The sequence below is a fragment of the Mustela nigripes genome, chromosome 2 (assembly GCF_022355385.1).
Source record: "Mustela nigripes isolate SB6536 chromosome 2, MUSNIG.SB6536, whole genome shotgun sequence".
In the NCBI taxonomy this organism is placed as follows: Eukaryota; Metazoa; Chordata; class Mammalia; order Carnivora; family Mustelidae; genus Mustela; species Mustela nigripes.
In genome coordinates, this window is record NC_081558.1 from 46,403,843 (window position 1) to 46,429,454 (window position 25,612).

Below are 25,612 nucleotides of genomic sequence, written 5' to 3' on the forward strand. Positions count from 1 at the left end.
GCTCTAAGGTTGAGAAGCTGAGCAGAACTTTTTTTTTCCTTAAATCAGGCCCCCAAATTATCCACACCTCTAACCAATTTGGCTACAAAGTCAGAGTTTCTGGCACTCCCTCCTCAGTTTTGGCAAATTGCTAGAATGGACTGCAGATCTTAGGAAAGCACTTTATTTACATTTACTGGTTTATTATAAAGATACAACTTGTGAACGGCCATAGGGAAGAGATTCAGGGGGCCAGGAATGGGGAAGGAGCACGAAGCTCACTCGCCCTCTCTGGAGGCAACGTCCTTCCAGTACCTCGTAGTGGTCACCAACCTGGAAGCTCTCCAACTTTTGTTCAATAGTTTTTACAGAGCTCCCTCTCCAGCCCACTCCACCCTTCCAGAGGTCAGCGCGAGGGGCTGAAAGTTCCCAGTCCCTAATCACTGGCTCTTTTAGATGATGGGTCCATCATGAGGCCATCTAGGGGCTCCCTCTAAGCTCCAGTAGCATAAACTCAGGTGTGATGAACAGGGCCCATTATGACTGGCAACATCAGTCCTATCGGGAAGTTCCAGCATTTTTGTTCTTCCTTGCCAGGAACTGGGACAAAGTCCAAATATATTTTTGTATTATACTGCAGTATTAAAATATTTGAAGTGGGTTTTCAAGGGGACACAAACAAGGTACTGTATACTTTCATTGGGGGCAAGTAGTCAGGGAAAGACTCAAGACAGGAAGCCGTGGCTGCATCCTAAAACAGGACAGGTGTTCACTGTGTAGAGGAAATGACAGGGAACCAGAGACTGGCAATGGCCCAGCACAGGACCTTGGAGGACCAGCTCATAGGGACTACTACAGGAGCTCTGACTGGTCTCCCTGATTCCTCTGTGGCCCTATGCTCCACCCAAAAGTCAGGAATCGTTTAGAGATGTACACTAAATCTTATCACCAGTTTGCTTTCAATTCTCCAAGGACTTTCTGTCCCACATTAAATAAAACCCAAACCCTTTGCCCCAGTCCAGCTTGATCAGGCCCTGCCTACTTCTCTGTCCCAAAGTAACAACATTCTCCTTCCTTTGGAAGCTCCATTTTAGCCTGATCAGCTCTGGGGCAATTCCCCATATACCCTCACTCCTTTCCACCTGGATGATTAATTTTACGTGGACTTGAGCAACCACAGGCTGGGTACCCAGTTTAAATTTTATTTCTGGATGTGGCTGGGAGGGTGTTTCCAGGTAAGATGAGCCTTTAAAACAGTGAACTCAGTAGACTGTACTTCCTCATGGCGGGGTGGGGTTGGGGGCGCATCATCCACAATTTGCTAAGGGCCTGAATAGAAACAAAGGTGGAGGAAAGAGGTATTCACCACTTTTTTGTTTCCTGTCTGCCTGTTGAGCAGTAACATCTCATCTTATCTTCTCCTGCCCTCAGACTGCGGTTTATACCATTGGTTCTCAGGTCTTCAGACTTGGAATGAATTCTAATGCCTGCTTTCTTGGGTCTCCAGCTTACTGATGGCAGACTGTGGGACTTCTCAGCTTCCATAATCACATGAGCCAATTCCTCATAATAAATCTTCTCTACATAAATAAATATACACATACAGACACACACCCATCTCTGACTGGTTCTGTTTCTCAGGAGAACACTGATATACTCTCCCAGCAAAGTCATGCCTATGGATCCCCTTGTGGGCAGCAGAGGGTCTCATCCATGGTGCTAAGAAGTCTGGAGGCAGAGTGATGAAGTGATTGAGAGCACAGGTTCTGACATCAGATTGCCTTGGTTCGTGCTCTCGCTGCTCTTATTAGCTGTGTGAAATTATTTAACTCCTCTGTGCCTAGCTTTCCTCATTTGTGGGATGGAAGGACTAAATAAAAATAAAAATTTGTGGGATGGAAGGACAAAAAAACCCCACAAAAAACAAAAAACAAACTCCATCTATGGAGTTATTGAAAGAACAGGTTAGTTCTTAACAAAGCTTTTAGTATCTGGCACACAGAATAGATGTTGTGACATTTCTCATTTTCCTACAGGTGAAGGTAGAAGGCTTGAGGGTGTTAACCTTAAAAATAAAAAACTTCTAGGTGCTTTACAAGCAGAAATGGGTTTGTTTAGAAATAAAAGGACTGTACTTGGGGAACAAACAAGCCCCGGCAAAACCATAGGCAGGTATAGACTCATGGCCTAAGGAAATAAAAAACAGGATTTCAGAGCCCTTCAAGGAAGAAGAGCCACAGTAAACCCCCTGACTTTTGGGGTCCTAAAGAACTATATACCCAGACTAGCCCTTATAGTGGCTGATGTTCAGTTCAAAACATCTCAATTACTGCCTGGAGTAAGCTCATCAGAAATAGAAGCTTCCAGAGGCAATGGTGGATCCTCTCTAGAGAAGGATCACACTATCCAGACCCTCTATCAGGGTCTACATCTAGTCTTTCACATACACTGTGTGGTACTCGTTCAAACACAGCCAGGCATGTGAGGAAACAAGATGTGAGCCCAAACCAAGAATGACAACAGAAGCAGGTCAGTGGGGTAGCCAGATACCAGTTATCAGATGCGGCTTTAACATACAATGACTAAAACCACAGTGAGATAGAGCTACCCCTTGACCAGAAGAGCTTAAATTAAAGATATTAACAATCCCCAGTGTGAACTGAGAGAATAGTTTCTGTTCTTATTCTCTGGTTAAGAGAAATATAGTAAATACAGTAAACTGTTATCATATGTGAAATCTAAATGGTAGGTATCTATTATACTATTTTCTGTACTTTTCTGAATTTTTGTTAAATTTTATAATTCAATGTTTAAAGAAATAGAAGGTATGGCTAAAAAGAGATCAGCAAGGATTGCATTATGTTTGGCCTTTAGAAGCTGTGTTCAGAGCCTGTACTTTCTTTTTTAGACACCAAGGAGCCACTGAAGGGTTTTAAACAGGGGAGTGGCCGCATAAGACTTGTTCTCTGTAGAGGTCATCGTGGCTGCACAAGGCAGAGAGAGGGAAGAGAGGGCCCAGCTGGGAGGCTGGCACCGTCCTGTGGATGGGAGATGCCAGTGGCACGGGAAATGAAGGTAGTTGTAAAGATTTGAATGATGGAGTCTGAGTTTTCTAGGAAGTTGGGATTTAGTTCTCCAAACAGATGAATTTTATCCCAGTCAAATCAGGAAGCAAACGAGGCTAGTGTGACACAGAGAAATCTAAAATGAGAACAATTTATAGAGTAAGGACAACATCTAAGATAGAGCTGGGACTTGGGGAAAAGGAGAAAAATGTGAATTTTTCTGTAAATCCTTAGAAGAAACACAAGCAGTTCTAAGACGGAAAGCTAATAAACACTTAGCTCGACAACAGATGGTCAGATAGATACATTCACAACTTGCCAGAATTCTGAAGCCTTGTGCACCCCCTTCCAAACATGCAGATGCTTTTATGTGATGGGGGGAAAAGAAAATTCTATTTCTGATTCTGATAGCAAATGCCAAGTCACATCTTGCCAATAGAGAATGGCGTCTCCAACCACAAGCCTACCGAGAACTTCACAACCTTATTATCATTTTGGAGAGAAAAGAGTCTCTGACCGCTACTTCTACCAGCCCTGCCAGAAAGTACAAGGGAAGTTGGGGGGGGGGGCGATGAATGACAGTTTCTGGAGAACTCAGCTTTTTCATCTACACCCAAGAAACTGGGTTTATGTCTCCAGATTATTCATGAGCAGACCACGTGTTATTCTGTGAGGGAAAATCAAGCATATCAAACAAATGTATCCTCATATTCTGAAAAGTGGCCTGAGGCACAGAGTCTGACAAGCTCTTCAATTACTCGAACTGCTTAACCCTCCACTGAGGAGAGATCAAAGAATTAATTTTCTTTATCATGACTCTTTGTGCCTTTTCCAAAGGTTAAAGATTAAAATTGAGCATATTAAAATTCCCAATCTAGCTAGTTTGGGTATAAATATATATTCTTGGGTCTGACTTATAAATGTCTAGTTTGTTAGAGATAGGATTTTTAAATGGTTCTTTCCCCCTAATCTGTTCAGCCGAAAAAAAATATTCAGACACATTTTTTTTAAAGGGAGTACTTCCCACCTACATGCCCATGTAGTGTCTCAATTTTTATATACTTTGCTGGGAGAGCTTGCTTTTAGGGGCAGAGTATAATACTAGTTGTATTCAACATTCTTCCTGTACCAGAGTAAGTAAGACTTAGATAAACATGATTGTCTTAATTCCCAAGGCATATGATGCATTGAACTGACATACTGCAGAGTTCAGGAAATAATCACCAAATGACTCAACTTCCTGACTCAACGTTCACCAGAAAATACCCTTATTTCATTTTCACTAAGTGATACCCCTGAATCAAAATTTCAGCCAATCAAAATTCAGGCAATTAGTTGCATGATAAATACTATCTAGCAGATCTCACTGGTTATTACTAAAACATTAATGAATTTTGCAGAGTTATTTAAATATCTCATTCCAATCAAATTTATAAGACTAAATATAATTTCTGAAATTATAGGCAGATTCCCTCAAATTATCACCATTGTAATCCAGCAGCATATAAAATGCTCACAGACATTCCTTCACAGTGCTTTAAGATTGAAATACTTAATATATATTACTTAAAATATCTCTTTGGGGGGAATTCCAAGATGAATTTCAGCAGCACACAAATACTCCCCAGAAAACACATGAAATTCTTGCCACAGAGTGTTTAGGGGATGGATGTAACCTTCTCACAATACATAGTCTGAGAATGATACTCACTGGGTTAATCGTTTTTTCAACAGAATGGTGAACGGTCCACCAGTCTGAAGTCCATTCCCACGCGTTCCCTACTATATTGTATAAGCCATAACCATTGGGAGGAAAGGCGTCAACCTAAAAATTAAAAAAAAGGGAAAATGCTGTCAAACTACTCACCTTGTTTCGAAAAGATCTTTGCTGCAGATATGCATTAAAAGAATTAAAACTTCAAAGTAGGAATATTAATTTTCATCCTGATATAGTCAAAATGCAATTTGGCCAATGTAAAAACCAAGAAAGAGACATTTTATGGCTTTGAGTTCTTAAGGGGAGCTTAGAAACCTAAGGAGAGACTGTATTATTGGTAGAAGAGCCAATAAAACTATTCCTAATACAGAGACTAATAATGACCATAAGTTGAATCTGCAATTAATGGGGGACAGGGTAGATGATATTTAAGCTCTCAAAAGCATTATAGAAACATCACATTAGACCCAGTATAAATCTTGTCCTCAGAGCTAAGGTATGTGGGCACAATGTCTTCTAGCACTCAAAGCCGCAAAGCACTTCTGTCCTCTCCACCAGCCCCTTCCAACTATCTTATCTTTAAGTACCAGGTTTTATCATCAAAACACTGAGGGGACTTGTTTTTCTAAGGAAAATGTGAATTCATTATCAAGCATATTTATAAGAGAATGTTTGCAGTCAGTCTCCGGAATCTGGAAGTATGAGGCCAACTGTACGGGTTCCTCAGCAAGCAATTATATCACATTTCAAAGGCAGGTCAGACAGTCTGTCACATAATATTGTCACAGACACATAACCAAAGTATAAAGCTTTTTTCAGAAGGAGGGAGGGAAGAGGGACGAGGAAAAACAAAACAAAACAAAACTATGAGCAACAATAAGTACAATTATGCTATCGTGTATATTCAACTTAAAATTTTTTCCCAACATTTTTCTAATGGCAATTTCAAACATAAAGAAAATTTTCATTAAAAAATATCAAGTTACCTAAAAATCTTTTTTTTTAAGATTTTTATTTATTTACTGGAGAGAGAGAGAGAGAGAGGGGGAACATAAGCAAGGAGAGGGGCAGAGGGAGAGGGAGAAGCAGACATCCTGCTGAGCGAGGGAGGGCTACACAGGCCTGGATCGCAGAACCAGAGGGAGATCAAGACCAGAGCAGAAGGCAGACGCTTAACCCACTGAGCCACCCAGGGGCCCCTTAAAAATCTTTTTTATAAAAAATAAGATATAAAAATAAAAATATTTTTGTAAATTCATGTTTCTCCCCTACTAATAAAGTAGGACTAAAGAAATGAATAAACTAAAATTCACTTTTATTTGGCTTTGGACGGTTTCAGGCCAACATATAAATATGGAAGCATACTTGGGCAATTCAGAGCCCTTCAAAATTATGAGGCTACTCCTTAAGAGAACTTCGTCTGGATGAGCTGGAACACTAGACAATGTTACCACGCTGCTTCATACTCAGGATTCATTATGGAAACAGCAGCTCATTCACTGCTTTACTCAGTAAGTCCATGCATGTCAACTGAAGGCAGGATGGGTTCAATGATGTAAGACATCAAAGAGCTGAGAGAGAAAAAAGAATATGCCCAAAACAAAAAATCCAATTCTGTAAGACTCTGTACTGAGTAGGGAGGTTGGAGGGGGAAGTCTCAGAAACTCCCAAGAGGGACAGGATTTCTGGCTGCAGAGATTTCTGGCTGTACTCCCTCTACAAAGGTAGAGAGGTGGCTTTTTAGAACCAAGGTCAGAGTTCCAAATTCAGAGAGACAGTAAAGGCAGAGAGACCACCGGCATGAGCTGTTCTTTCAAGAATCTGGAGATGATGAGAGAGAGCAAGGTGGGACAAGAGCTGGAAGGAATAGAAAGAAAAGGAAGAAATTCATTTGTTTCGGGGGAGAGAAGCGAAGGAGCCAAGGGCACAAGAGCAACTGAAAAAGGAAACAAACATTCTGGAGGAAGGAATCATTTCTCAGGCTCAGAGAACACATGGGTGGAGGGGCTCTCCAGTCCATCTGGCTGACATCCTTTCTACGTGCCCACACTTGGCAGCTACTGAACAAGGAACTTGATTGACCCCGCTGGTGCTGTTACACCGTGAAGGTAAGGAAATAATATCTACCCGAAGTTTTGGGGTCTTCTTCCCCCTTTAAATAATCTGAAGTTTAAGTGAGGTAATACCCCAAAATCACCATCTGTGAGTATGCTATTAGGGAGGAAAAAAACACTTATAACTGCTCATTGTTAAATTAACTGCACTAATCAAAGCTTCCAGGAACCTAAAAAGAAAACAAAAGTGTGGGTGCCTGGGTGGCTCAGTGGGTTAAGCCACTGCCTTCAGCTCAGGTCATGATCTCAGGGTCCTGGGATCGAGTCCCACATTGGGCTCTCTGCTCAGCAGGGAGCCTGCTTCCCTTCCTCTCTCTCTGCCTGCTTCTCTGCCTACTTGTGATCTCTGTCTGTCAAATTTAAAAAAAAAAAAAAATCTTAAAAAAAAAAAAAAAAGAAAACAAATGTGTATGAGAAATATTTCAAACCCACTTATTTTCAAGTGAATGAACTGATATGCATTAAAACCGAAACACACTAATGGTTGTGTAACAGCAGCCTAGTGAAATAAAAATCCAATTCTACAGATTCACGGTGGTCAGAACAGTGCTGTGTTCAGTCCAGACCAGAAGTAATGACACCCATCAAATACAGGTGAGGGGGCCGTTTCACCACAGCCCATCCCAACACTGAAAATAAATTCCTTCCCTCAACAGACCAGAGCTTGTGGACACAAGAGCAGCCAAGGTGGACGTTGAGATAATTCACTGGGAATTTTAGTCCCATTTTGTTGAGTCCCATTTTGAAGATACAGATCTTGTTATGTCTCGTTCAAGCAGAGGTGGAAGTTGCCTCTCTGGGGGCTACTGTTTCTTTCTCCCCAGGTCATGTTTCTCCAATTACTTCTTGAAGGGTCCCTGGTAACTGTTCTAATTTTATTTTGAGAACTTCCATGGCAGCTTCTTCAGGTGAGTTCTGCTGAATATATCCCAATATATAGACATTTGCTGCACTCCCAGTTAAATGTTTCATCACTAAACATCTGTAAAGTGTCCTTATTTCACAGGAACTTTGTGCTTTCTGAAAAGGGGCCCTGACTTAAGGATAAATTACTATTTTCCTTGGAGGCTCAAGTGCTTAAATAGGATATGAAATAGAGCAGTAAGCACTGTAAACTATCTATAACTGTCCAATGCACCCTTCTCATGGCCCTTTACTAAAACTGACAGGCGCTTGTATAATTTGGCCCATCAGAAGCCTGTGCCTTAGGATTCAAGGCTTGTGGTAGTGGCCCTCCTTCTGACAGCCTAGCATCCAGGAAGGGAATCCAGGCTGCTGAGGCCCCTGTCGCACCAGCCTCTTTTTTTTTTTTTTTTTTTTTTAAAGATTTTATTTATTTCTTTGGCAGAGACAGATCATAAGTAGGCAGAGAGGCAGGCAGAGAGAGAGGAGGAAGCAGGCTCCCTGCAGAGCAGAGAGCCCAATCCCAGGTCCCTGGGATCATGATCTGAGCCAAAGGCAGAGGCTTAATCCACTGAGCCACCCAGGCACCCCTGCACCAGCCTCTCTTGTGTGCTCACTGCCAAAGAAGGCCAGCAGTGTGCCATCCACACTCAGGCTTAGCACACTGCAGGTGAGCTGCTGCTGTAGGGTCCACAACAGTGTGGAACACTTCAACGGCCACAGTCCTGCTGCATCTACCGGAAGCTTTCTGGGGGTCTCATGAGCATCCTTACCGATCACCGTCACTGATAACCCTGTCCATCCTGAAGGCTATTTCTGCTGATGAAAAGTGGCCCCTGGGGCACTGACTGGGCTTCTCACTCATGTGAGATCTGAGAAAGGGTGCAGCTCCTTTAGTCCCCAAGACCCCAAATCAGTCATTTTGCCGAATACAAATATGGGCTTGCAAAAGTAGCAGCTATTGGGAAGGAAACTCTGGAGGAACCAACTTTGAGACCAAATGGTTAGACTTTTGACTCCACTGGGTAGTGCTTCATTTCCCATTGGTTTGTGTTGGTTCCTTTATCACATGCTTAACACATATATATGGAGTTTCATATGCACACACACGCACCCCATACCGATTGGAAGACTCCATATTCTCATGCAATATATTATTTACATTAATTGCCAAAAAATGAAACTAAAATGTTTTAAATACAATAGCTCAAAATATTTTTAGATTTTTGCTACGTCAAGTGTCTCATCTTTTATCTTTTTCAAAAATGTCTTGGTCTTTCTCTCTCACTACTTTATTTTTTCAGTTGAAGTTTTAGAGTCATTTGGCCATCTTCCAAACGATGTATCTGTGTTACATTTTTAAAGTAAATTTTGGAAGAATTATTTTTGTGTGAAACAAAAATACAAATATGGAAAAAAGTGACAGCTGTTGGAAAGAGTATTGAAAGAAAATTATTCTCTGCAACAACAAACCCAGTAAGTTGCTATTTACCTACCACAAGATTTCTTTTCTCACTATTAAGGGAAAACGAAAAGTTTGTAACATTGCTTCATTAGTGTACCATTTTACCAGCAGAAAAGCAATGAGAAAGGAACTCGCATACACTTCTGGAGAGAAACAAGCCACATGCACTCTGCAAAACAGTGTATCTCTAAAACCTTTATAAAGAAAGTTTTCTAGTCCTCAACTCATTAATTTCATTGCTGAGAATCCATCTTAAATCATCAGAGATACAATCTATCTATCTATCTATCTATCTATCTATTTATTTATTTATTTATTTGACAGACAGAGATCACCAGCAGGCAGAGAGTAAGGCAGTGGGGGTGGGGGGGAGAAGGCTCCCCGCCAAGCAGAGAACCTGATGTGGGCCTCGATTCCAGGACCCTGGGATCATGAACTGAGCTGAAGGCAGAGGCTTTAACCTACTGAGACACCCAAGCACCCCTTCAGAGATACGATTTAATACTGATGTATAAGATACTCCTTGTTATATTATTTAGCAAAAAAAAAAAAAAAAAAAAAAAACCCTCCATAAACATCCCAACAGATATAACCTAAATGTGTGACTTATTAAGAAGAGGCAAATAACTTAGGGCTCAATCAAATATAAAGTTATTCATCTGTTAAAAAGATAGTATCTTTGGGATGCCTGGGTGGCTCAGTTGGTTGAGCAGCTGCCTTCAGCTCAGGTCATGATCCCAGGGTCCTGGGATCGAGTCCCACATCAGGCTCCTTGCTCGGCAAGGGAGCCTGCTTCTCCCTCTGCCTCTACCTGACTCTTTGTCTGCCTGTGCTCTCTCGCTCTCTCTCCCTCTGTCTCTGGCAAATAAATAAATAAAAATCTTTAAAAAAAAAAAAAGATAGTATCTTTGTGAAAAACCGTTAATGATAGATAAAAAGTTTCTGATATTAAGCAGGGAAAACAGGATTTTAAACACTGTATTCAGCATGCCCCAAAAGCAACATGTAAAAAATATGTAGCTAAAAAAAAAAGTACATATATAAATATATATGGTATATATACCATATATTTACACATTTCATATATATGAATGTATACACATATAAGTGTATATATATGTATATACATATAGATGTATTTATACATTTCATATATATGTGTGTATATATATATCTACATAAACACCAGAAAAATATACACTGGTATATATGGGAGTTAAGAGCATGGGCTTTGGAAAAAAAACCAACCCAGTTCAACCCAACCATGCTGCTTTCCAGCCTGTGTAACTCTGGGAAGTTAGTTAACCTCTCTGTCCCTGGGAATGCTCACCTGGAAAATGAGTATAAACTAAATGGTACCTGCCTTACAAAGTTGAATCAACATTAAAAGAGATAATTCATACACATGGTTTAGCACCAGGCCTGTTACACAGCAAGCACTAACGACTAGCCATTCCTAGCATGAGGAGGAGGAAAGGTACCAAAATGCTAACAGGGGTCATCTCTGGGTGGCACAATTCCAGGTCCTTATAATTTCTCTTTTGAACTCTTCCTGTTTTCCAAAGTTTCTATTAAGTATGATGGAATCAGAAAGAAAACTGTGTTATAAAAAAACACGTGGTTAGCTATTAGCAGCTGCCATGTGCACGAGTGGATGAAAGCAGCAAAAGGACAGCAGACGGGTCAGGGCGTGAGCAATGCCTTCCACTCCTGTCCGCGCTCTCAGGAGCTGCTGCCCACCTTCCCAAGGCTCGTTACTCACAGGGGCAGTTCCTTGGAAGCCGTCCTCCCCGGTGTTGGTCACAGGAAACTCGCCCTGCCAAATGTTGGCATAATGCTGGCCTTTTGGCTGTAGTTTGTTGCCCCAGGGGAAAAGTCTGTCAGAAGAGACACAGGCATCAGCCTGTCAAACAGGCACAGCTTCTGGATTAAAGTCAAGAGGAGGAATGCAAAGAACGAAAGAGCACGGCTCACTTGTTCCGAGTGAACTGTGTTTTACATTTCAAATATATAAACAAACAAAGCTTTTAACCAGGACTTTTTTTTTTAAACTTCCGCACAACTAGCTCGTATCAAGTTCACAACAAGCTCTGTGTTTCCCGAGTACTCAAGAGTCCTGAAATAAATCACGTAGCTGAGAGAAGGACTTATCGAAGGCTGGGAAAGTGGGCATCGTTCTGGACTTATATGGTAGCACAATCAGCCGGCATCACACCACACTTTTTTATAAAGCCTCTGCTATTTTAAGGAGCCTTTCCTAGAAGATGTGACCCAAACATGAATTTTCTGCCTCATGGCTCTAGAAGCAGAGAAATAGCACTGCTTCGGGAGCTGTCTAAAGTAAGAAAATCCTAAAGGCAAGGCAGCCTGCTGAAAGGCTCTGAGGAGGACTATGTAAGAGTGGAGGGCTGAATGTGGGGAGCACACTTTGGGGCTGTGGGGAGCACACTTCACCAGACACTGGGTGACCCATGCATCAGTGTCTCCTAAGTAAGCCCATAGAGATGAAGAAAGCCTGGGAAGAAAAAGCTGTTAGTTTTGCTTAAAATCAACTTTCTAGTCAAAATAGGTGCCACAGATTTAGAAAAAGGTCATGACACAGGTCATAAGGATAAGACCCTCCAAGTACCTATTTTGCAGGCCTCCTCGACAGCTGTACTCCCACTCAGCTTCCGTGGGCAGACGCTTTCCGGCCCACGTGCAGTAGGCAACAGCATCATTCCAGGAGACGTGGAGGACCGGGTGGTCAAGCCTGGGACACAGCAAAGGCAGAGTGAGGAGGGGCACAAACAGTAACAGGAAACGGGAACCGGCTGCAGCGAAGTGCCCATAATCCCCCTCAGCTCAAGCCAGGACACAGAGGTAGTCCTGGACCCCAACTCAAGCCCCAGCTATGCCACATCTGTCACCTTCCACCACAGGTCTAGTTCCAAGAGGGATTAGAACCCATTTGAGGCTGCAATGTCAAATGGGTTCTAATCCCTCTTGGAACTAGACTCAACACATTTCTTCTTCTCTTGTGGGCAGGCCTGGACCCCCACAGGATCTCACTTGGTGAGGTGGATGTGGAGATGTACCACCCGCATCGCCCTCTAAGGGAGGAGTGCTGCTCCAGCTGCTGGGAGTGCTTCCTCAGGGCTCTCCACAGCTGCAGAGAACCACCGATGATTAACCAGTCCTTTCGGCCTACCACAGCTCCATCCGAAGGGCCCTATTTACCCCAAAGCCACTAAGGGATCAGTGGGGACTTCTTGGGCCTGCACTGTTGTCTTGGCTTCTCCCTCTGCCCAGTCCTACTTCCTCTCCTTCCTTTGGGAGAGGAAGGTTGCTTGGCTTTAAACTTTGTGTCTTTCTACAGCAGATTAGCTGGCTATATGTGCCTCATGCTAGCAGATTCCAAATTAAGATTTTATAAGGGCATAGAAAGACAAGGAGGGTTAGGGGAGAAGTTTGGAGAATAAGAAGAAACACACATTCACATAGCACTACATAGCCTTAACTCGCTGTTCATGCTTTTTCCAGTGGACTACACACTCCTAGTCCATTCCTGAAACATCTTTGAATTCCCTATGGCAATTCCACCAGGACTTTCATTTACTGTTTCAACAAATATTTACTGAGTACCTAATATGTGTTAGTGACTGTTTTCAGCAATGATGAGAGATGTGCTTTTCTAAGAAAATGGACTCAGTCAGTGGGTAAAATACAGTCCCCTCTGGGTTTTCCTACTGCCTTAGCTTTTTCTTCTATTAAATTCATGAAAGAAAATGTCACTTGGGAGCTAAGAGGCCCGGTCGACCTGAGGTACCCAAGAATCCTAGGACTTTCTGTCTCACAGTCTATTTCTACTGTGAAGGCTGCCGGCCTCACACTTGGCAAGATTTCTGCCCTTTGTCAAGGGACTACAGCCCTAAAGCTGAACCTCATGTACACTCAGCTCCCTGGCAACAAGGGCAGTAAGCAGAAACGTTGTCAAAAACAGAGGCTCAAAACTCCCATCAGAAAAAGTGGGTTAGGAGAACAGTTTTCTTGGGCTGTCGAGATGCTGAGTCCTGACCCAACCTTTCTCCATCTCCGGGGCTTAAAGTGCTACTCTATTTTTGCCTGAGATAATTATTTCCTTGCCACCCTGGAGACTTGCTGACCGACTTGCAGCTCTGTGGTTTTTCAGTCAGATGGTGGCTTCAAAGTATGTCAGTCCAAGCCTGGAGATCACAAGAATCCTATTCCCAAGGCTGGAGCTTCCACAGCGACCACCTGGCCAGACACAACTACTTATCTGTAAGACAGACGATCTTCTTCCTCATAGTGACCCGCTCATGAGAGAGAGCAAACAGACAGGTTGTGAAGATTAAATATGTCAAGAGATTTGTAACAGGCCTGTCATAGGGGGAAAAAAATCTTCAAAGGCAGCTCTTCGGCTGGCCAAATGAGGAAGGAAGAAGCCACCTAGTAAGAACCTTCTGTGAGTGAGGCACAGTGTTTGGGTCTTCACATATATTATTCCCTATTTTATTTTCCTACCAACCAATTAGAGTTTGTCATTCTCACCCTTTTACAGTTGAAAAGGGCCACTGGGCTCCTTTTCAATGGTACAGTAATCTACTTGGCAATTAAACATGTCCACTGGGGAAAGAGCCACCAACCTTACCTGTGTAGAACAGTAGAGTCGGGCCCTTCTGGGTGTCTCCAGTTAGCGCCTTTAACAGGTAACCACCAGGGAGCAGCTGCAACCTCAAAACAACCCAGAAAAGCTGAGGTTAGCTATGATGACTCTAGAAAAACACTGACCCAGTATGTGCAGGGGGAAAAAAACCTCATGATCTTCAACTTCCATTTCAGTTATCAAATACTTTTACCAGAGTATCAAAAATAAAGATTTATATGGAAGTAAATCTTCAATAAACGAGTATTATTCCATATCATAAAGCATCACAATGACTAAATAGATATATATTTAAACGGTGTGTATCTCCAAGAATTTTTATGTTTTTAAAGGATTTATGTATTTATCTTAGAGTGAAGTAGGGGCAGAGGGAAAGGGACAGAAAGAATCTCCAGCGGATGCCCGCATGAGTACAGAGCCCTACAATGGGCTCGATCTCATGACCCTCGTATCACAACCTGAGCTGAAATCAGGAGTTGAGACGCTCAACCAGCTGAGCCATCAGGCACCCCCTCCAAGAATTTTTAAAACATGCAGTGCTGGCTAATCCTCTATAATCTCTAAGAAGTAAGAGACAGGCTGTACGGCTCCTACTTAAAAGATGGGGAAACAGAGTCAACCGAAGTGCTGAGCTACTAACTAACATCAACTAACGTGGTCATATGCCAAGCACAAGCACAGGGAAAAAGCTGGAGTGTGTTTCAAAGACCCTCCTTCAGTTTCCAGCCCAACATCACCTGTGTGGCCCAGAGCAGGCACACCGCTTGTCTGGTTCCTGACAGTCCTCATCTGTGAAATGGGAGCAGGACCACTGCCTTGCCTACCTCAGACTACAGAGGAGGCTGAATTCCATAGGATTGGGAAGTGCTCTACCAAATGTTCCCAAGACCTTAACTCCTACTTTACCGTTCTAGTAATAACCCAAGTAACAAGAGCAAGTGGCCCTCATTTAGTGACTGGTTAAGAACTTGGCTTTGGAGCCAGTGAAAACAAGATTCAAATCACTCATAGTGTGACCCCTGGCAACCTACTGAACCTCCCCAGGCCTGTTTACTCACATTTAGATGGAGATTGTAACAACAGCCACCTCAGGGGTTATGACAAGGAAGAAATATAACATACACAAAGGGCTGACAAGTCGAGTGAAATAAATCAAGCAGAGAGAGTCAATTATCATTTGGTTTCACTTATTTGTGGAGCATAACAAATAGCATGGAGGACAAGGGGTGTTAGAGAGGAGAAGGGAGTTGAGGGAAATTGGAAGGAGAGGTGAACCATGAGAGACTATGGACTCTGAAAAACAGTCTGAGGGGTTTGAAGCAGCGAGTGGAAGGGGTGGGAAGTTGGGGGAACCAGGTGGTGGGTATTATAGAGGGCACAGATTGCATGGAGCACTGGGTGTGGTGCAAAAACAATGAATACTGTTATGCTGAAAATAAATTAATTAATTAATTTTTTTTTTTTTTTTTTAAAAAGGGCTGACAAGTACTACCTAGCACTAGCAAGCACTTGCTAAAGAGAACTAGCCTCAACTGTGGCTTCATGACTGGAGGAGAGCCATAAAAAAGTCTTCATCCTCACTCTTGCTAATACTATCTAAAGAACAGAAATTTGCAAACAACTCTTGTAATATATACTACATTAGACTCAAGGTTATCCCCATGATAATGCTACTGTCAATCCTTTGCATCCTGATGAGCTGGGTTGAGAAGAAGAGAAGGGGGGGATGGTGTTCCTGTTAATTACAGCAATCACTGAAAACACCCAACTTTGTTCTTGTTCTTTTCTTCACATCAGTACAACCAAAACATTCATGGTATTCCAATGACATTTTGATGGGAAAAAACAAATTCTCTTATATTTCAACAAAAAGAGGTATAGTGTCCTTAAGGACACCACTGCAAGGTGTTTTATTTTTCAGAGACCAGGAGAGGCAAAAGGTACAGCTTATTTCTATTTCATCCAGGGATTTTTCTCACTGACTAGATTGCTGAATGTTTAGGGTCCGGTGACAGGTAATTCAATCCATGCCAAGGGAAAATGTGTATAGAAAGCCCGGGTTATCCCACTCTTGTGTTTCAGTATCTTCAGATCACTCACCCAACCCCAACCCACCCCAACACTGATGAGATGGGCCATCAGAAGGTTGTGTCTTAAAATAATAAAAGAACTAAAGACAAATATGACAAAATGTTAACCTTTGTTAAATCCAAGTGGTAGAAAGTGGAATGTCTGTTTTTCATGTATCCTTTTGTGTTTTGAAACATTTTATCAGTAGCAATTAAAACTGATTTATTAATCCCTTCTACCACTGATGGGCATTTGGGTAGGTTCCAGTTTGAGGCTATGATGGATAATATTCACTTCTATGAACATTCTAAGGAGCTCATGACTTTTAGCAAGTATATATATGCATTTCTGTTGGCTGTACACTATAGAGTGGAAATGCGGAATCACAGGATCCGCATAGGAACAGCTGTAGTGAAGACAGCCAAACACAAGCTTTAATGGCCCATGTGTTCCAAGGTTTCCCACCCCTTGTTCGGGGGAAACTTGCATGGAGCTGGCTGATGTAAACCAGACCCTGGTGGGGCTGCTCCAGGGGCCTCCCTTTTCTTCTCCTCTTCCCCTCAATTCACTCTGGCTACAAATATTTGCTGAGCACTCACTATCTGCCAGCCACTGACTCTGATTCCTAAAAGAGATCTTTAACTTCCAGGAATCCACAGAGCATGACTTAAGACAGTTTATTGATAGTGTTTAAATTATTTATTTTACATATTTATCAAACATGGTTAATTGCACAAAGTTGGGAACAAAATATGGAGCTAGTCACTTCATTTTCCTTCAAAAATGTCTACAAAACTCCAACTGCTGGGTCTAGGGATCACCTTACACACACTAGTGCTAGAGTTCTGGCTCAGTTCCTCCCCCTACCCATACACACTTCCTTCATTTTAGATATTCGCTTTCATTTCTCCCAGGATTCCTCTTTTCTAAAATCTTTCTCATGATCTTAGCAACCCATCCTAAACAGACCACCAGCTTACACAGCTAGAGTTACGGAGCTATGCAATGATCAATGATCTCAGTGATGTGTGCCGTGAGACAGGACAAACAGACTGACTCCAGATCGGCCGGGGGGCGGGGGGCGGGTTATAGGAGGGAGCACCACGGTTAACACTGTCCTTGTCCAAAGGCCACTACCTAGTTTTTCTCCAAGATATTAAGATCTAAAGTACATAAACAAAGATATATCTACAGTATTATATTACTTCCAATTAAAACTTACAAAATAACCCATACTTGGCACCCAATCATCCAAAGGAACACCATACAGTTATCAAAAAACACTCCGAAGTGGAAATAATGTATATAATATCTTATGAAGCTAGCCTATAGAATAGAATACATATTTGATTCTGTTTTTGTAAAATACATGCACATGAATGTACGGTAGTATACTCAGAAGAAAAAAACTTAGAAGAATATACTTGCACTCACAGAGGTCAAGACTACGGGAGTAATATACTTTTTAAGACTGAGCATGTATTACTATAGTAAGAGTTCACAACTTCAGAACTACTGACATATTAGGCCAGATAATTCCCTGTTGCAAGGGGCTGTCTTGTGTACTGTAGGATGTTTACTAGCATCGCTGACCTCTTCCCACTAGACGCCAGTAGCACAATCCCCCTCCTAATTGCAGCAGCCAAAAGTGTCTCCAGACATTGCCAAATGCAGAATAACCACTGCACTATGATAATCGGGGAGTGGGGGGAGACTGTCTTCCTTAAATGCTAATATATAGTTCATAGAGGCATAGCAGTAAGCACATCCAAGCCTAGAACCAGGCTACCTGAGCCTGAAAAACAGCACCACGTTTTACAAGCTGCATGATCTTGGACTTCTTAGTTATCCTGTCAAGGTCTGTTTCCTCACTTGTAAAATGGGACAGTAACACTTCTATCCACTTCTCTGGGCTGTTGTGAGGATTAAATAAAGAAATGAACATAAAGAGCTTAGAACACTACCTGGCACAAAGTAAGAATGACACAGTGTTAGCTAACATTATTACTGTTACTCACTTGTTATTGCATGTTGCAATATTCTCTTAGAGCTTTCAAAGAACATACATTCTAATCAGTGAAAATCTTCCCTCTAATACTTCTTCAGCATGGGCCCCAGCCAACCCTCAGTTCACCCTTTTCAGAAGAAACATCGGCTGAAGAAAGTATTAGAACATGTGTCATTTCCAAAGAACTGTCAAGAAAAGAGTATAGTTGTCATTTTCCATCAGTCATGATGTGAGAACCATCTACACATAAACTAACCCATTCCCTAAAGAAAATAGCACCACAGAGGGGGGCAGGGCAAGGATGTGATGGGCATAGCAGACGCAGGAAGAATCCATATTCACCAAACGCTAAACCAGACAAAGCCTAAGGACCTGTAATAGTACCTACACCATGTGCCTGTCTGCCAAGAAGACTGCAAGTCCCCACTGTAATGATCAGACACACAGTCAGGAACCATTTCCGCATCTGACACACAATGAAGAAAAAGAAAAGGTAATCAAGGTCACCCCACAGGAGGACTGATGCGATGAGAGGTAGGACATCACTCACCCTGGGAATCAGGCCTTAAGAAAGCCACGATGTTTCCCAGCCCAGTTTACGTCACATCCCAATGTCACCAGGTGCCTTCCTTTTCCAAATGTCACTGTTAACATTGTGTTTTTAAAAACTTGTTCTTGAACTCCTGGTTAGTGTCTTAAAAATAAATGCTATCCTACTATGTTTGGGAACTTGTGAAATAAAATAACTTCTGAGAGTCATACATGAGCCAGGAATCAAGGACATACTGCAAATCATGAAATCTCTAGTACTCTGGCTTTCACAGGAAGTCTTCCGCAGTATTGCCTGCAGAGTAGCAGAAGCAACATGAGCGGACTGGCATCCATGATGAGCCTCATCCTACAAAGAGAACGTTATTTTTTTTAGTGTGGTTGCCCACCTACAGATTTTCTGTTCAACTGAGACAATTCCAGAGTTGTTACAGCACTTCTATCCAGGGGGGAAAGGACTTTAACTTGACCTATTTCTAGTCAACCATCTCCATAGCAACTGCCTTGGGTTTTAAGTTGAAACAGCTGTACCAGACAGCCAGTGACCAATTACAATGTAAATAGGATCCATGTGAGTATTGATGTCCCCTTGAGAAATGGACTTCCCAGCACAAAGACAGCTTTTCTCACCTCTCCCTGGGGATATAACCAGACTTGTAGTAACAGTTGAAAGACAAGAAATGGAGACAATATCAAAGGTATCTTTATTCTTGCCAGAGGTGGTAAATCATGCTTTTTATACACACATAGCCTAGAATAAAGTCGGCACAGGGGATAGAGCACTGTGTAATTATGCATATTAAAGCGTAAAGATGTCAAGTTCACAACTTTACAACTGTTCTCTTAAAAATTAAATGCATTTAGACAAGCAAATTAAAAAGATGGACGTTTCTTGAAACGTAGTATAAACATGACAGTTACCCTATAAAAAGAGCCTGGGAGAATTTTCAACTGGCACCAGTGAACAATGAGAGATTACAGATCTGTTCAAATTCATGAAGTATAAATAAAACTGGAGGAGAATTCCGAAGGAATCAAATGGAGTAGAAAAGCACATAGTGAGTAAAGAATCTCTTCCTTTGGCACTCAATACAAATGTGGAAAGTAAAGAACCAGGTTTGAATAAAGAGTAAAAAGAAATTCATCATTAAAATAGATAGGTAGTCAGGTCTGACAGCTTATGTCAAATTAAATCCTAAATTAGGTACCTTCACTACTTAGTAGAATTTGTGCAGGAGAAAAATGCATCCTTTTTCAAATAGAGTACAAATATTTATGAAACCTAAAATGTAACTGAAAATTTTTAACAACTTTTGCTTCAATTCTTAGTGAAATCCCTCAGGCTAGGAAACACTGAATTCCCATATGGCAACAATCAGTACACTCTATAAACATTCATTACACATCCTTAAGACAGGAGTGGATGCACAGTCACTCATTATACCCAATGTGCAAAAAATGGCCCAAGGAATGTTTGGGCTCAAAGAACCATTAAGAGTGATGGAGTTTACTTGTTGTCAGTTGTATGGGGAAACCTGATTTGGGAGTTGCCTCAGTGAAAGAAAAAAAGAGAAAAGTACTTTTTAAAAAAATAATTTTTTACTTCTTTAGGCAAAGAGGTGATCATGTAAATTAATATAACCTACCTTCAGAGCAATTTGACAATACTCAGCAAGAGGCTACATCACATGCATATGCAGTGAGGAGACTGCCTGAGTCCCTTGTTTGTACATCCATATGAAGGAATAGAACTGTCATTAAAAACTATATGTGGAGGTGCTTGGGTGGCTCATTCAGTTAAGCCTCTGCCTTCGGCTCAGGTCGTGGTCTCAGAGTCCTGGGATGGAGCCCCCTATCAGGCTCTCTGGTCATCAGGGAGCCTGCTTCCGGTGGGGTGGGGGGCATCCATGCCCCCCACCCCACCTGCCTCTCTGCCTACTTGTGATCTCTGTCTGTCAAATAAATAAATTAAATCCTTAAAAAAAATTATATGTGGGGAAAATGTAATTGTTGAATAAATGTTTGCCCTTTACAGAAAGTGAAAAAAGTCACTTACAAGTATGTGTGTACAAGACTACTTAAAAATATTTTCCTATAGACACACAAACACTGACACCCCAAGAAAAGATTAGTTAGTACACATACTGAAATGTCTGCAATGGTTATTTCTGAGTGTTGAGATTATGCGTGATATTTAATGTTCTTCTGTAGGTGCCATTTTTATTTTATTTTTTATTTTATTTTTTCAAAGATTTTATTTATTTATCAGAGAGAGAGAGGGGGAGAGAGTGAGCACAGGCACACAGAATGGCAGGCAGAGGCAGAGGGAGAAGCAGGCTCCCTGCTGAGCAAGGAGCCTGATGTGGAACTCGATCCCAGGGCGCTGGGATCATGACCTGAGCCGAAGGCAGCTGCTTAACCAACTGAGCCACCCAGGCGTCCCTGTAGGTGCCATTTTTAATTTCTAAATTTAATTTCTAAACAAACTTTTTCAGATTTTCTAAGTTTTATATTTTTAACAGAGCTAAGAGACTTAATTTTACATTGAAAAAACAAAAATAAATATTAAAAATATTTATTAATTTAATCAAAAATACTTATATTCATTATCCTACTGTAAACTTTTAAAAATCATCTTCTAGTTTCATCAATAAGCATACACATTTTAACATATTTTTTACAAATTATATATTGATCATTTTCATTAATTTTACTAAATACTTTCCTGCTTAATGTGAATTTCACAATAAACATTTTTAGTGGCCACACATAATATTTTGACATGTGGCTATATCATAATTTACCAAATAACCTTCTAACATTGAAACACTCAGGTTGGTTTTGTTTTGTGTTTTTTTGGCTATTATAGATAATAATACAGTGAACATCTTCAAACATCTTCACTTACATTTTTTATTTTTTTGTTTCTGCTAAATTTCCAGAAGTGGTACTTTAGAGTTTGTCTCTAATAAGCTCTTGCTAAAACTCATGTTCATAAATCCACGATGTATTTTTTTTTAATCTATAACATTAATAGATTTTGTGGCTAGTTACCCTTGGGAAAGAGGGCTGAGCATACATAAAAGTTCACGGCACTCTAGAGCAAGGTATTTATTATAATTCTTTACAAGGAGACTCCATTTAGGCCTCTTAAATTGCTAGTGGCTTGCTTAGATCTTTTTCAGTGTATAAAACAGGGAAATTTCATTAAGTCTGAATGCAATTTGATTGATTCTATACTTTTTCCTTCATGCCTTACAAGCTATGAAAATTCTGAGAAAAAAAGGCAAAGAGAAGACAGAATATAGTAAATGCATGCAAAGAATGGAAAATTCTCTCACACAGGTTTTTTGGAGGGAAATCGGAATCTGAATAATCCCACCTAGTTTTGGTAAGAGAGAAGAAAAAGGGGAGAGTCATCACCCCAAAGAGCATCATGACAAAGAGGACAGGGACTCTTGCTGCCAAGGCAGCCCAGGTGCACAGCCAGAAATGATCTACTTCCCACCTGATGTCCCGACACGCCTCTGCAGAGGGCCACATGGCATGATGGTTCAAGTGCGGCCCCTTGAAACTAGAGGCTGGCACTGAACATGCCCATCTCAGCCTAGGGCTGCAGGAGCACAGAAATTCTGAAAGCTTCCCAAGGCTGACTTTTTCAGGTTGCCAGCCTGACATGAACATTTCACCCGGCAGCTAGACATTGGGCCAGCGACAGGAAGGTTGACTGCTGATTCTCTGTGTGGTGACAGCACACAGAGTAGGAAACATATGCAAATTAAAAAAAAAAAAAAACAATACTGTGTGTCTTGCAAAGCTCTGCAAGAGCTGGTGAAGCAAACACAGGCTTGGCAGGGAGTGGAAACCTGGCTCTAACACTCAGGTATGCCAGGCTTCCCCAGTATGGCTGCACGCTGAAGGCAGGCCTGCTTACGATGTTGCAGAGTTTTAAAGGTGGGATGGTTCTGGAAGGCTATCTATTTAAACTTCCTCATTTTACAGATGAAAAAGTGAGCCCCTAGGGTGCCTGGGTGGCTCAGTCAATTAAGCTTCTGCTTTCAGCTCAGGTCAGGATCCCAGGGTCCTGGAATGAGCCAACCTCCTCCCCCAGACTCCCTGCTCAGCCGGGAGTCTGCTTTTTCCTCTCCCTCTGCTGCTCTCCCTGCTCATTAGTGTTCTCTCTCTCTAATAAATAAAATAAAATATTTTAAAAAAAGAAAAAAAATGAGCCCTGGAAAGGTGGTAGGCAGAGCCAGGAAAAGAACCTTACAACTGGAGATTTTCAGTTCATAACTCTTTTCCACCATACAAGCATTTCCCAACAGTTTACGACAAAATGTTGGTAGGTAAAGGGGAGGTGGTGGTGGAGCGGTTCCACCGTCATAGCAGTCTACGTAGTCAGGAAGACACTGGGCTAATCAAGTTAAACTAGTTTTTGTTTGTTTGTTTTATTGCAGAACTTTTCAAAATCTTCAAACATGTGGTTAAGTTTTGAGGAAGGAGACACAGTATGCACTGAACCAAGCAGTTCACCAAGTGGTTAGTGGGTTCCAGTCCTGCCTCTCCTCCTAATTACTAGCCATGTGACATGGGAAAAGTTACTGAACCTCTCTGAGCCTTGGTTTCCTCAATCAGTAAAATGAGTACAAAAAAAAAAAAAAAAAAACCCCTTATAGGGATCAGTGGGTTAAAGCCTCTGCCTTCAGCTCAGGTCATGATCCCAGGGTCCTGGGATTGAGTCCCGCATCTCACTCTCTGCTTGGCAGGGAGCTTGCTTCCTCCTCTCTCTGCCTATTTGTGATCTCTGTCAAATAAATAAATAAAATCTTAAAAAAAAAAAAAAACTTATATAATAGGCTTGCTGAGTAGATTTAGCGTAATAAACAGTGAAGAGATACATACTCTTATGCAGACATGGGTGTCAGTACATTACTGAAAATCTATAAAAACCAATTTACGGTGACAATCTTCCATTCATTCATTCATTCATTCAACAAACATTCCACGAACATCTGTCCTATGCCAGGCCTGTGCTGGAGCCTGGGGTACAGAAGCGGATCATACAACCTGGGGCTGAAGACAAACAAATGAGTAGATGATTTTTAAGCCTGCATTAAGTACTGTGACCAGGAGGAGCTCAGTGAGCTATGGAAGCCCAAGGAGGGGCATCCATCAACAGTCAAGGGGTGCTACTCTGCAAATGCTTCCCATAGAAGGTAAGAAGGAGGAACAAGTGAAGGGCAGGGACGGGGAGGGCATCCCACACTGGAGGCTGCCGGTATTGTAAGTACACTCCACTTAATCAGAAAAGTTAGGCATCAATACTTACTGTTAAATGAAACACACCAAAGATCTTCAGAACCTTAGTTCTGAAGGGATGTTAAGAGGTCCCTTCGTTTCAACTTATACCGAAAGGTATCCTTTCTACAGTCTCGCTAGGATGAACGGGTGAGGCAGGAGAGACACTGGTCCTCACGTGACCAGGGCAATCCAGATTTACACTTGTTATCTAGCATAATTAACAGCACCCCATCTCATTCTCAAAAATGCCCTGATCTGGACAATAAATTACATGATCACCCTACCAATAGGTGGTCTCCCTGTCTCAGCCTTAACAATTCGGGTGACCCTCATCACTTCCTTGCAGGCAGTTTCACCTGTGCAGATCAAAGGCTAAAATGAAATGTTTCCCAGATGTTCCAACTGCTGGCCCTCATTAGGTTCCTAAGGATCACATGGAATAAATCAAATTCCTTTCAGATCACCTTTCAGATGTCTGTAGAAAAATTGTAATTTACTCAGTGCCTAGACTTCTCTAGATTCAGTAATTTATTCAACCTTCTCCAAGCTCTACCATCTCAAAGGAATCACCACCTCCCCAGTTGTTCAGGCCAAAACCCAGTAGTCATACTTGAGTCCCCCCTCTCCTTTTCCCCTTATGGGCTCAGATGCACTTCCAAATATCAGACCACTTTTAGCATCTCTACTCCTACCACCCTGCTCCATGGCCCAAACAAGTCTCACCCACTATAACAAAATGTATGAAGAAGCCAGAGCATGCCCTTTAAAATGTTTAAACTAAGTCCAACAACTTCTCATGCACTTAAGAAGAAACCCAAATTTCTCTGAGCTACAAAGCCCTATGTAATCCACATGCTGCCTACTTTTCCAACCTAACCACCACCCTCCCATACCCACTCCAATCCCCCTTGTTCATCCCTCTTCATTACCGGTCATGCTGGCTCCTACTCCTCATCTAGGTTTCAGCTCAAGTGTCAGAGAAGCCATCCCAGACCCCACAAATAGAAAAGCCAAAAGAACCCAACCACACTACACTTGCGGTCACTTTCCATCCTGTTAAGTCTGTTTCATTTTATTCACAATTTGTCTGTTAGACTGTTCACTGTTAGAAGTTCACTTGTTTAGAGTCCTATAGAGTTATAACCTCCAAAAGAGTGAAGACTTATACCTGGGTCCCTTTTGTATCCACAGCACTCAGAACACTGTCTAGCCCACAGCACACACAAGATAAAAATTTTATAATGAATAAATTCACGTGTTCCTGAGGTTTCCATGTTTTTGAAACCCCTCCCCACTTTGGGTGACATTTTCTGGATAAATACCAATTGTAGATATAGTCTTTCAGTGGGATATCTTTTTGTAAAGACGGAGAGAGACTCAGCCCCTGGCTTATGAGTTTTACACCACAGGAATAGTGCTAGGATGGTTCTCCAGTGCTAAAAGGTCAGCGCCACCCTCAACATTATCTAGAACTGAGGGAGGACATTTCCCCTCCTGGGCCATGGTTGCCTCATCTATAAGAGGAAGGTTTTTTTGCGAGATGTTTTTGAAATTCCATCGATTCTAAATTCTCACTTTTACGTAAATTTTTCTTTTTTTTTTTTTTTAAAGATTTTATTTATTTATTTGAGAGAGAGACAGTGAGAGAGAGAACATGAGCGAGGAGAAGGTCAGAGGGAGAAGCAGACTCCCCATGGAGCTGGAGCCCGATGTGGGACTCGATCCCGGGACTCCAGGATCATGACCTGAGCCGAAGGCAGTCGTCCAACCAACTT

The 25,612-nt window shown here is 41.8% G+C and overlaps 1 protein-coding gene across 2 annotated transcripts in view; it reads right to left on the reverse strand.

The window, feature by feature from the left end:
- Positions 1–25,612, reverse strand: part of SUMF1 (sulfatase modifying factor 1) — a 105,082-nt gene that overhangs the window by 45,214 nt on the left and 34,256 nt on the right. For both annotated transcript variants that reach the window (XM_059390200.1, XM_059390199.1), the window contains exons 4-7: positions 13,895–13,977; positions 11,873–11,995; positions 11,006–11,120; positions 4,756–4,869 (exon numbers count right to left, since the gene is read on the reverse strand). In XM_059390200.1, the coding sequence (XP_059246183.1) occupies positions 4,756–4,869; positions 11,006–11,120; positions 11,873–11,995; positions 13,895–13,977 (435 nt within the window). The remainder of the gene's footprint in view (positions 1–4,755; positions 4,870–11,005; positions 11,121–11,872; positions 11,996–13,894; positions 13,978–25,612) is intronic.